The 12,063-nt window shown below is 34.3% G+C and overlaps 2 protein-coding genes and 1 non-coding gene across 3 annotated transcripts; 1 reads left to right on the top strand and 2 right to left on the bottom strand.

Annotated features, from left to right (window-relative positions):
* Positions 1 to 405: 405 nt before the first annotated feature.
* On the bottom strand, positions 406 to 3,775 carry LOC120147488. The gene is made up of 7 exons (XM_039160857.1): positions 3,689 to 3,775; positions 2,999 to 3,601; positions 2,598 to 2,912; positions 2,427 to 2,491; positions 1,279 to 1,441; positions 1,018 to 1,117; positions 406 to 605 (listed from the first exon to the last, which is right to left on the bottom strand). Exons 2-7 carry the CDS (start codon positions 3,575 to 3,577, stop codon positions 406 to 408), a joined length of 1,422 nt encoding a protein of 473 aa, XP_039016788.1. The 5' UTR covers positions 3,578 to 3,601; positions 3,689 to 3,775.
* Positions 3,776 to 5,734: 1,959 nt separating this feature from the next.
* On the bottom strand, positions 5,735 to 5,806 carry TRNAE-UUC. Its single transcript has one exon. It is a non-coding gene; the product is annotated as a tRNA-Glu (tRNA).
* A 1,729-nt stretch (positions 5,807 to 7,535) lies between these two features.
* Positions 7,536 to 9,617, top strand: LOC120147768 (pentatricopeptide repeat-containing protein At5g39980, chloroplastic). Its single transcript, XM_039161077.1, is given in 3 exon segments — positions 7,536 to 7,648; positions 7,651 to 8,590; positions 8,593 to 9,617. Coding segments are annotated over 3 exon segments (1,968 nt in total). The 5' UTR covers positions 7,536 to 7,537; the 3' UTR covers positions 9,510 to 9,617.
* The last annotated feature ends 2,446 nt before the right edge of the window (positions 9,618 to 12,063 follow it).

Raw genomic sequence — 12,063 nt, 5'->3', positions numbered from 1 at the left:
TTAAATATATATATATTATGTATCTTTTATATTTTAAAATATTTATCTATTTTTATTTTTTTATAATTTTTAAATATATATTTAAAGTTTTTAGATTTTTCAATTTATTTTAATTTCCAAGTGATATTATTTTATGATATCAAAACTTTTGCGAAAATTTTCAGAGTCCTTCCAGTCCAATATAATTTACACTAACAGCTCTCGATATTATTTTATGATATAAATCGATCCAATTTAATTAAATTAGTATTTGTCTCTGAAATTTAATTTAGATTACTATTTTTTTAAAATTTAACCATGCAATCATTTAATCGAAATTAACGTCATAAGCAATTACAGAAGAAATGCAAGAAGGAACTACAGTATTAGAATACAAAAGCACTATTGTCTGAGAAACATAAGTAGCTAACATATGGGCGACGGCATTAACTTCCCGGCGCACATGGCAAATGCAGTAATGCAGATATGTGGGTGAGAGTCGAAAAGACGGCGGGCCCGGGATAGGTAGAAGCGCAGAGCCAAACGATCCGAGTGGTGTTGCTCCAACTGTTGTACAATGTGCATGGAGTTACTCTCGATGACAACGTGGGTGTAGTCCCTATCAACTGCCAAGCAAACCCCGTAGCATAGTGCATGACATGAGCTTCAAGGAGGCCAACATCCTAAGGTCCCGAGATAGGAAGAACACAATCCTCCACCACTGACCCGTACAGTCACGGATGATGATCCCGATGGTCTGTGTATCTGTGAGTCTAGGACATGCCCCATCAGGGACGAAGCATGGGGGCCACCTCCCCACAATTTTTTAATATTAAAAAATATATGGAAAAAAATCTATTTAGTACTTCTAGTTTTAATTTAGTTTCATTTTTGCCCATTCCAATTTCTATTGTTAGTTATATTTTACCCCTTAAATTAATATCTGACTCCGTCTCTATGTCCCATCGACATTAATCTTGAGGGTCCCCGATAATGGTGACATGTATATAACTCAAAAGGAAAATGATGGTGAACCACCGGAGGCTGTAACATTGGCATCGAGGTAAGCGGTTTGCATCACTTCGTCGGTAGCAAGGAGCTGCCAACCCGGTAAACAATGAGCCTCATGAAATAAGACCTGTGCCATACCTTCCAAAGGATAATGAAGATAGTCGTGAATCCGGTCATTGTGAAGGATTACATTATATGCTCATGCCATCCACCGAAACTGGAAAATAACATGGCTTTATGGTGGTCTCCAAGCTCATTAAAACCGGCGGAATCAAGAATCATACGTACCTTCAGGCAATCGCACAAAGCGTGAGAGACAGACTCGTCAGTCGACCCACACAAACAACAATGTGGATAGGCAACTCCAACAAGGAATAACCGGCGACCGACGATCAAAGCTTCATGCGTTGTACACCACCCGAATAGTCGGACTTGAGGCAACGTAGGGAGTCTGGATAAGAATAACCATAATAGAAAGTGGGCTCCACAACAGCCATTTATACCCTGAGCGAGCCGAATAAGTGCCAGAAGAGTGACACTCCAACTAAGAACATTCGTAGGGACCACATAGAAAGTGGGCAGTGTAATATCGCGTGCGCGTTCATGGTTGACAACATGCTATGAACCAAACCTTCAATCCAGCGTGAAATGTCAGCTTGCATGAGAACACCGCAAGTATCGGTGCAGGCGCATTATTGTGGAATGGCTCAAACAGATAAATTGACAAGGTGCCCCCCAACTCGCTCTGTAGGGAGCTCGACTGTTTACACCAATACGCAAGTGGAAACCCCTACATAATATGCGTATAATTGAAGTAGTTTGTCGAGGTTAGGTCTATGCAGTGTTTATATATATATATATATATATATATATATATATATATATATATATATATATATATATATATATATATATATATATATATATATATATATATATTGGGTGAAGACAAGTAGCATATGTTTTAATTCTTTCAAAACTTTGATAATGAATGTTCATATCTTTACGGTACTCAAATATGAAATTTCAAAGGATAATAACAAATCATTTAATCATTTAGGTAACTTGATTCATGCAGTGATTTTTTCAAATAAAAATTCTAATTTAATTTAATTAAGATTTACTAGTCACATTTAATTTAGTTTGATTTGACTATACATACTATTTGATTTATTTTTTATTGTGTGGTATAATTTTTTTTATTAATTTAAAGTTATTACAAGATAATATATGTTCTAATAATTTACAATCATACATAAAACTAACATTGAATCAACAGTTATCATTTCATATTTAAGAAATGTTTAATATTATAACAATAAAGTAGTTAAGCTTTAAACTTTACAAAATTTATTTCAGTATACATCTGCCAACTGTTCAAAAAAAAATCCTTGGTTGAAATAATTCCTTTTCCAAATTTCCTTCCCTATGCATACATTTCATTAGTAGCCTGTCGTTGGTGCTTCATTTGATTCAAATGCAGCACAGTCGGGTGAGATTTCTGTAAGACTCAACCACTCCCAAGATCTTTCGCGGCTGGTACAAGTTCCACGAAACAATATCATTAGTTTATGGAAAAAACACAATTTAATATAACATTATATTACTCTGATTATTACGAATTGACAACCTTTACATGATTGAGGAACAAGAACAACGTGCATGGCGGAGTTGTTGGGAAGAAGACCCACTCGAAGTGCATAAAGCTTGCCGTTGAAAGTGTTGTGCGAGCAGATGGTGAACTCCTCATCCACCTTTGCCTCCTTCTTCAACATCTTCTTCAATTCCTCCACCCCATTGCCTTTAAATGTGAAGCTTCGCTCTCCAATTGTCTTATCAACATTACCATTTTCATCTACTACCTCGTACTTAATTATCCTTCCTTCAAATGTCCCTCCTGAACCTTCTGTTGATTCATCAGCCTACATGTCAAAATAAATTATTCAGACCAATAGACTTTTACAACATAAATAAATTCATTAATCAAACGAAAACATGTTTATCGAACCTCAAGGGTAGACTCTCTAGGGCCCCTAAGTGAGATCTCTGAATCCGAATCCAAATTCGAATCGATATGCTGCGGAGAAGACGTCTCGACAGGAGGTGGAGGTAGAAGATGAGGCGAAGCTCCTGGTTGCCGTTCTTCTAAAATCTCAACGGTCCAAAGAATCCAGTCTTGTGTCACGGATAGATGCGGAACATCATGCGTAATGTGACCCCTCCACGGAGGGAACTTGCCGTTCGCACGTAAATACTGGCCGTAACGTGTCCTGAACCTAACCTGAACGCCTTCCCTAACGGGTTCCCATTCAACTGAAGATGTTAGTCGTCTCGGCAAGGTTTGCAACACCCTTTTCCCTTTCATTCCGATGAGAAATGGCATATTCGAAGCCGTCAAGTATTTTCCGTGACAGCTTTTGAGACGAATATGCATCGAGCTTGACTCCGGGAACTCCACTATCCACCGCGCTTTCGTCGATGACCCGTCTCGATCTTGGCCGACAGTTTCCTGATCGTCGTTGGCTACTAAGAATTTGTCATGGTGGCTACATAAACGAACAACGCTAGCTGTCTGGAAGATTTCCATGGCCACTGCTCTAAATCAAATATAAAAAAAATGCAATAAGATTGATTAATAAAAAATGGGATTTGTAAGCAAATGCTAAAGTTTTTTTTATATATAGAAAAGTTTCTTATTTCAATAAAAGATGATCAAGAATAGCAGAGATTGGTTGGCAGAAAGGAAATTGAGGGAAGCTTGATGGCCAACAAGTTTTATATTGTCGATGGAGACCCCGAATTTTAAGCACCCAAATTTCAATTATTAATAGAAAAGGAAAATCAATGTCCACTAATACTATTTTACGTTCATCTGTGTCTAATGTTCAAAGAAAATAGTTTCTCCTGTCTCAAACGTGTCCAGTATTTCCGGTATATATGCATTTTATAAACCAAGTGCGATGATGAAAGAGGTAGATTAGTCGGATTGTCAATTTTTATTACCCTTGCCATGTTCCTTAGGATTAAATCACAAGCATATAAAATTCGGTATCGAAATTAAAAGACAATTAAAAAAAAAACAAAATTGAAATAAAAACAAAATTAGAAGTTTGATTTAGATGAATTGAATCAAATCAAAGTAAGAGGTCGGTACTACAATCCCAGCAAAGAAATTTTCGGATAAGTATGGTCCGATTCTCAGGGCGCGAACTTCCCCTTCCAAAATCTAACCCTCTCAACCTCGATTAAAACCAAACAATGACATTAGCTTCTTTTTAAAGAACCTTTAAAACCAGAGATCTTCGTACTCTTCTCCGACCTTGAAATATATTTTTCAAATCTGAAACACTTGACCTTCCTCTCTAAATTTTTTTCATGTTCTCTGTTTCTCCATCTCTTTTTTCGAATCGAAAAGATACTGATCTAAAAAAGGATAGGACACCCTGACATTCACGGTACTACATTCACGGTATTTAAACTCAAAACTTCAAAATAAAAACAATAATATTTTTACCGTCAAGGATTTTAGAATGTTATAAATATCTAAATTATTTTAGAATATTTATAAAATATATCTCCAATAAAATAATTATATAGAGGTTGTATTCACTTCCAACAATTACGAATCAAGATACGAGTAAAAATATTTACTGCATTAATTAATTACTGCTAATTTTCTTTTTATTTTCACTTCAATACAACTCTAGTGTTGTTCTTTGATTTTCGTGTGATTGTTGTCGCATGTTTTCATTGACTTTATGAAGTTTCAAACAATGCTGCCATAATCTATATTTTGATATCTTTGATGTTGAGCTTTTATTCTGCCAACATATTAACTAATTTTTTCACGTAATTGCTAAACAAATCATAAATCTTCTACACAACTCCTTGCCTTGGCGACTCAAAGAAATTTGGTTGAGTCTGTTTTTTTTAAATAACTAATTTTATTTAAAATAGAAAATATCTTAAATTACAATTTACAATCGTAATCGTAAATTAAACATATAATTAGGACAATCTCCTATAATGATTGAAACAAAACTAGCAACTTAAAATCATAGACCATACAATGAAATATTAAAATCTAACCAAGAAAACTCGAACAAAGATAAATACAAACATATTTGATCACATTATTAAACGAATCACAAAAAGGGGATAAATTTACTGAAAGATCACCGAAAAATCGCAAATCAAACTCGAACGACGTGAAAAACTATCTACAGACGTATAACGGGTATCAAAATTCAATTTGTGGGTCAAAAGCAAACAATATCAACAATATAATTCATATTTTATCCACAATTGGTTTCAGTTGAAACGTAGACATCCATTACTGCAATTTGAAAATTACTTTCATGCATGATCAGTATAATTGGTTAACCAACAACTGCCTCTTGTAGGCTTAATACTCCGCCCTTTTCCCAAGCCATCAAAACCTCCATGCATGGAGGCTCTTCACATACATACATACAAAGTTTAATGCATCCATGCATTTCCTCACTATACGTATATAATGATTGCTTTCAGTTCACCCTGCAGATTTCAAATCCATTGAAGTCCAAATGCATGTTCGTGGAAATATCATATTTACTACGGTATCCATATACATATATATGAATAGCACATTCCAAAAATGTTCTTCAAGCTAGAGTTTGTTACAGACAAATTTTTAGACATGGACGCCATTGCAGTACAAAAACTTTGTCAAAAGAAATAAAATAAAAAGAGCAAAACATAACAATTCCATTGCCGGGAATTGAACCCGGGTCTCCTGGGTGAAAACCAGGTATCCTAACCACTGGACGACAATGGATGGATGCACATTCGATTGTCAGGTTAGGTGAACTGATTTGTTTTAGTTGAGTTATGAATAGTATTTTATCGTTCAATATTTATTTAATTTTTTTAAGTCGAATTAAGTATATTTATTTGAACTGAATTAATTAATAAATATATTATAATAAAATTTTGTTCATAATCTAAATAAATTTCAAGTCAAAATACATAAATTAGACATTATATGTAGGGTTGTAAACCGTGCTAGTTCTAAAAATATTTTTAGGATGGACACACATGTATTAATAATAGAAATTTTTTGTATGGGGTAAATACAAATAAAATTTCAAGGTGGACGACATCAGTAAAATAAACAACTAACATAAAGAAAATCTAATTTCAGGGTGGGCACACCTCTGCTGCTACTGGTTGTAAGTGAGTCAAGTTGAATTGGAGTATTTCTAAATTCGACTCTACCAAAAAAATTTAAAACTAAATTCGACTCAAAAACTCACAAACTTATATTTGTCAAGCGTTTGATTTTTAACACTCCCTTTTAAACTCAATTTGAATCGGATCATGTAGATTTGTTCATATATAATTCTTGGACATTCAGATTTGTTCAGAGAAGATCATGCCGGCTTTTATAGGAAAGAAAGACAGTAAATCAGTAAGTAAAAATGGGCATTTACATACTAAACAAACGTAAAACTAAGTTTTTAAGCCATCAAAGATTCTCACTTGAATAAGATCCCTTAAAAAAAAGTTAGCTTTCGTTGTAAAATCCTTGCTTTAACTACCGAAAGCAACAACAATTATGCTTATACCAATCTCACATTACAGTTTTTTTATGATTACTTGTACTAAACTATATTTGAAAATGCAAAACCAGAAGTAGAGATTTCATGTAATTGATATATAAATTATGAATCTTCTTCACAATTCTTTGCCTTGCCGACTCAAAGAAACCTGGTTGGATTTGATTTCCAACATTCTCTCTCAATCTCAGCTTTTCATATCAATTTTTTAAATCTATTAAATACATTTAATGACTTTGTAAAAATATTTATCAATTTATTCTTAATTATGTAAAAAATGAACTCTATATTTTTGTATAAAATGGTATTTTGTATATACACTTTTACTTCAATTATGAGAAATTGAATACAAAATATTGTAGATTTGTTGTGGACATAAATAATAATCGATCCTTCTCGTACATAATACAACCTTTTCACAATATCCTTTTAACATATTATTGATTCTTATCCTTCATGAAAAAAATCAATTTGAAATAAGGCTAATCAAAATATTCTTAATCCTTATCTTTTCATGTATTTTGAATTTTCTTTTGATTTAAAATTCATTTGAAATAAAATTGAACGGACAATTCTCAATAAAAAATGACTAATTTGAAATAAAAGTTAAAAGAAGAGGAATTAGGAAAAGTGTCATGCATTCGTTTAGAGACAGATTTTTTTAACGATATTGATTTTAAAATAATAATAAAATAATATTATAACCTATTATATGTATAAAAAAGCATCTGAATGAAAAAAAAATATTTAAAATTAAGTTTTTAATTAGAGACAAGATTTTTTTTGTTTTTTATTTATCTATTTATAAAAGAATGAATGATTAAAAACTCATAAAATAATGGCAACAAACTGGGTTTACGGAATTAAATAATACTAGTAATTTGTATTCGCTTCTGTACCTTGTGTGACGGATGATGACTCTATCTTTCTCTTCCATGCAATGGGAAGCCATGGCAGCATCTCATTGCTTTTCTTTTCCATTTATCCCCCTCCACAATCCTCAAATTCACACCACCATACCCTTAACACTGAAACCCCAAACCATTTCATCCTCCGCTCGCTTTCTTCTTCTTCACCAGCCAAAGACATTTGGAGAAGACCTGGAACGACCCGGTTTCCCCGACCCAAATCGCCTCCAAACTCGACCTTTTTGGACCACAGCGTCGACATGGACGAGCTTTTGGCTTCGATATCCAAAACCCAAAACGAAAATGACCTTTTTATCCTTCTATCCCCATACAAAACCCGGCAACTCTCTATCCGTTTCATGGTTTCACTCCTTTCCCGCGAAAAGGACTGGCAAAGATCGTTGGCTTTACTCGATTGGATCAACGAAGAAGCTCGTTACTCGCCTTCGCTCTTCGCCTACAACGTTGTTATTCGAAACGTGGTGAAAGCTAAAGAATGGGCAGTCGCCCATGGCCTGTTCGAAGAAATGCGTGAGAAAGGGTTAACACCCGACAGGTTTACATACTCGACGCTGATAACGTATTTCGGGAAAGAGGGTATGTTTGATTTGGCTTTGTCTTGGCTTCAAAAGATGGAAAATGATGGTGTTTCGGGTGATCTTGTTTTGTTTAGTAATTTGATTGAATTATCAAGGAAGTTGCGTGATTATTCCAAAGCCATTTCGATTTTTAATAAATTGAAGAGGTCAGGGATCGTGCCCGATCTAGTTTGTTATAACTCGATGATTAATGTCTTTGGAAAGGCTAAATTGTTCAGAGAAGCACGGTTGCTAGTGAAGGAAATGAGGGATGTTGGCGTTATGCCTGATACGGTTAGCTATTCAACTATTTTGACTATGTTTGTGGAGAACTCTAAATTTGTTGAGGCATTATCAGTGTTTGCTGAGATGAATGAAGTGAAATGTCCCCTTGATCTTACTACTTGTAATATCATGATTGATGTTTATGGTCAGCTTGATATGGCGAGGGAGGCAGATAGGTTGTTTTGGAGTATGAGGAAGATGGGGATTGAGCCTAATGTTGTTAGTTACAATACCTTTTGAAAGTTTACGGTGAGGCCGAGCTTTTCGGAGAAGCGATCCATCTTTTCAGGTTGATGCAGAGGAAGGATATCGTGCAGAATGTTGTTACTTATAATACGATGATTAAGATTTATGGCAAGTCGTTGGAGCATGAAAAGGCTAATAATCTCATGCAAGAGATGCAAAATAGAGGGATCGAACCGAATGCCATTACATTTTCAACTATAATATCGATATGGGGTAAGGCAGGGAAGTTGGATAGGGCCGCTATGTTGTTTCAGAAGTTGAGGAGCTCCGGAGTTGAGATAGATCAGGTGCTTTATCAAACGATGATCGTCGCCTATGAAAGGGCTGGATTGGTTGCTCATGCAAAGCGTTTGCTTCATGAGCTTAAGCAACCAGATAATCTCCCTAGGGATACTGCGATCACCATTCTTGCTCGTGCTGGTCGAATTGAAGAAGCTACATGGGTTTTCAGGCAGGCATGTGATGCTGGTGAGGTAAAGGATATATCCGTGTTCGGATTGATGATTGATCTTTACTCTAGGAACAAAAAGCACACAAATGTCATCGAGGTGTTTGAGAAAATGAGGAGTGCGGGGTATTTTCCGGATTCTAATGTGATTGCGCTGGTGCTAAACGCATACGGGAAGCTACGAGAGTTTGACAAGGCAGATGCTGTGTATAGGGAGATGCAGGAAGAAGGATGTGTTTTTCCTGATGAAGTTCACTTCCAAATGCTTAGTCTTTACGGTGCGAGAAAAGACTTTAAGATGATCGAATCGCTGTTTGAAAAGCTTGATTCTGATCCCAACATCAATAAGAAAGAGCTGCATCTTGTTGTTGCCAGCATTTATGAAAGAGCAAACAGATTAAATGATGCATCAGAAATCATGAACAGAATGAGTGAAAGAGGTATTCTCAAGTCATGAAACCCTCGATTCTTGTTTTGTAAATCACATTACCTTGAGCTCATCAAAAATTGTAGTCTACGAGTTTTAAAGTTCAATCTAAGTTACAGAGGACCGAAATTTCACCGACGGTAGTGCTATTTTTTTTTAATTTTGAAAATGGATTTTAATTATAATATTCAATTTTATTTTATTAAATTTGATCTAATATGATTTTTGAGTTACAAGTTAAATATTGTACTTATAATTAGGGGTTGTAATTAAATTATCTGTGGAATGTTCGTATACTATTTGTTTGTGTTCGCTTGTTAAGTAAATAAACCATCATAAATATATTATGTTTGTTCAGTTAAACAAACAAATTTGAATAGTGGTATGTTCGATTCGATTTTTTCAAAAACAAGTTTGTTTATTAGTTCTTTATAAATTTGTTTATAATTCATTTATTAGTTCGTTTGTATATATAATGTTGATATTTTTCTTATAAAAGACAATTAAAATTATTTGTTTATTTTATTTATTTTTAATATAATTTTTAATATTTATTTTTTTTATTATTATATCTGAAAAATAAAAACATGTTTTTTTATTTATTATTTATAAATACAATTTTAATTATTTGTAAATATATTAAATTATATATTTGTAAATATGAAATAAATATGTTTATAAATATTAAACAGACAACCCGAACACATATTATATATAAAGAATTAAATACTGATGCACCGGACCGGTCCAAAATGATTAAATTGGATTCATCTTTTTCAAATAATAGTATTACATAATAACTATATCTTTAAAAGAAAAAGAAAGTAATTATAGAACCTACTGATAAAGATTAAAAGACAAGTGAAAGCCCATCCCATTAGATCCAGTCTGGACCAATCTCAGCAAACAAGTCCAAGTTCAACCCCAAATCAAAACTCAATTACTTCGACCATAACCATCGAGTTAAAATGGCGATAGCATCGTTGTCCTCTGCTTCAGCGTCTCTTGTCAGAGCCCCAACTCAGCTGCCCTGTTTCAGGTTCTTATACGTTCAAAACTATTAATGCACTCTCTTAGAAATGCTTTTAAGTATCATTCATTAGCTTAATTGAACTAATGTGTTCAAGTTGGAACCTTTTACAGATTAAATCATGGAAAGCTCCAGTCTTTGAGCAGATATAGTAAAACTAAAAGAACCCATTTGAGTATTAATTCAGGTGTTACAATGTGTTCGGGGGCCTGTCCATGCCTATGTTGCTGTCCCTGGTGGTAAACAAGCAACCTTTCTGGGTTTAAGGCTTGTTTATGGCATACACTTCACTTTCATAATGCTGAACTCTTTCATACTTTAAGGCTTCTAAACATAAGAATGTTCATATTGAACTAGATATACAGTATTCAAAATGCTACTCTATATACTTTTGGTGCAGGCAAATAATCGTACCGTATACAGCATTCTTCTGCAGACCGCCGAAACAATTGCGCTGGTTTGTCCGCATGAAGGTTTGTTTCGACTCTCGACAGTCATTTAGTTTATATTGGATAGTGCTTCTTGTACCAGTTTAAGCATTTACCCACCTATGATTCACAGGTAACCTGATGCAAAGACCGCCATTCCGGTGACTTCAATGAAAGCCGGGGACGATGTTGACGGCGTAACTTGTCCATTTTCCAAGATCGTTACCCTCTATTTGAAGGCCTCTCAATAATTACTTATCTACCATCCTTTCTGACATGGTGACAATAAAACACAGATCGTCATCCGCGCCTTCACAGGGTTCTGTCTCAACTGTCACTATGTAAGGGGAAGGCGCGAATAATTCCACAACGTTTGTCTCCTACATTGATTATCACTCGTCTCACTATTCCCCTCTTCCTAAAATACCACAGTCAAATCTCAAATTCTCTCATTCTTCATATTATCAATCATATTAAGAAGGTAAAGTATTCTCTATTATATTTTAATTATTTAATTATTTATTATTTTATTAAATTTTATTATACTAATTTTTTATTACTTTTTGCAGTTATAAAATGGAAGGCGGGTTACTACGTTTAGATGAGAATCATATCTCGAAGCATTTTACCGATACGATAACAATTTTAATTTGTGTTGTTATTTTAATTATTGTGAATGTATTATTTATTTAATTTTTTAGTATTAGTTTATATTTTAATTTGTATACTAGTTATTAAATTAAGAGAGACAGTATATTAGATTCATTCATTCGTAACGTTAAGTTAGAGATATCTACTCGTGTTTGCCCATATTTAGCCGAGACTGGATTCAGTTACGTAGTGAAATATGAAGGGCACTCTAACCTTGAATCCAACCTTATTTCTGCACTGGTTGAGAGGTAGATACCATAGACACACACATTTCATCTTCCATGTGGAGAGTGCATTATTACGTTGGAGGATGTTCCATACATTTGGGGCTTCCGGTAGATAGGGATGTGATTTTTGGAGTGGCGAATGATGACTAACATTCCTTGTGCGATGAGTATCTTGGAGGTGTCCCGCCTAATTTCAATGGTGGTCGAATACCGTTAAATTGGTTGGATACAAATTTTAAACATTTAAG

This window comes from Hibiscus syriacus, unplaced genomic scaffold, assembly GCF_006381635.1.
Source record: "Hibiscus syriacus cultivar Baekdansim isolate YM2019G1 unplaced genomic scaffold, ASM638163v2 tig00110940_pilon, whole genome shotgun sequence".
Taxonomy (NCBI): domain Eukaryota; kingdom Viridiplantae; phylum Streptophyta; class Magnoliopsida; order Malvales; family Malvaceae; genus Hibiscus; species Hibiscus syriacus.
The sequence above is the reverse complement of the archived record's forward strand: the minus strand, read 5'-3'. Positions and strand labels throughout refer to the sequence as shown.

Coding starts and splice junctions, on each gene's coding strand:
- LOC120147488 (XM_039160857.1), bottom strand. CDS start 3,577: ATGGAAATCTTCCAGACAGCTAGCGTTGTTCGTTTATGTAGCCACCAT. Junction 2,913..2,998: donor CTAGAGAGTCTACCCTTGAG/GTTCGATAAACA, acceptor TTTGACATGTAG/GCTGATGAATCAACAGAAGG. Junction 1,442..2,426: donor CGACAGGCTACTAATGAAAT/GTATGCATAGGG, acceptor ATTCTTATCCAG/ACTCCCTACGTTGCCTCAAG.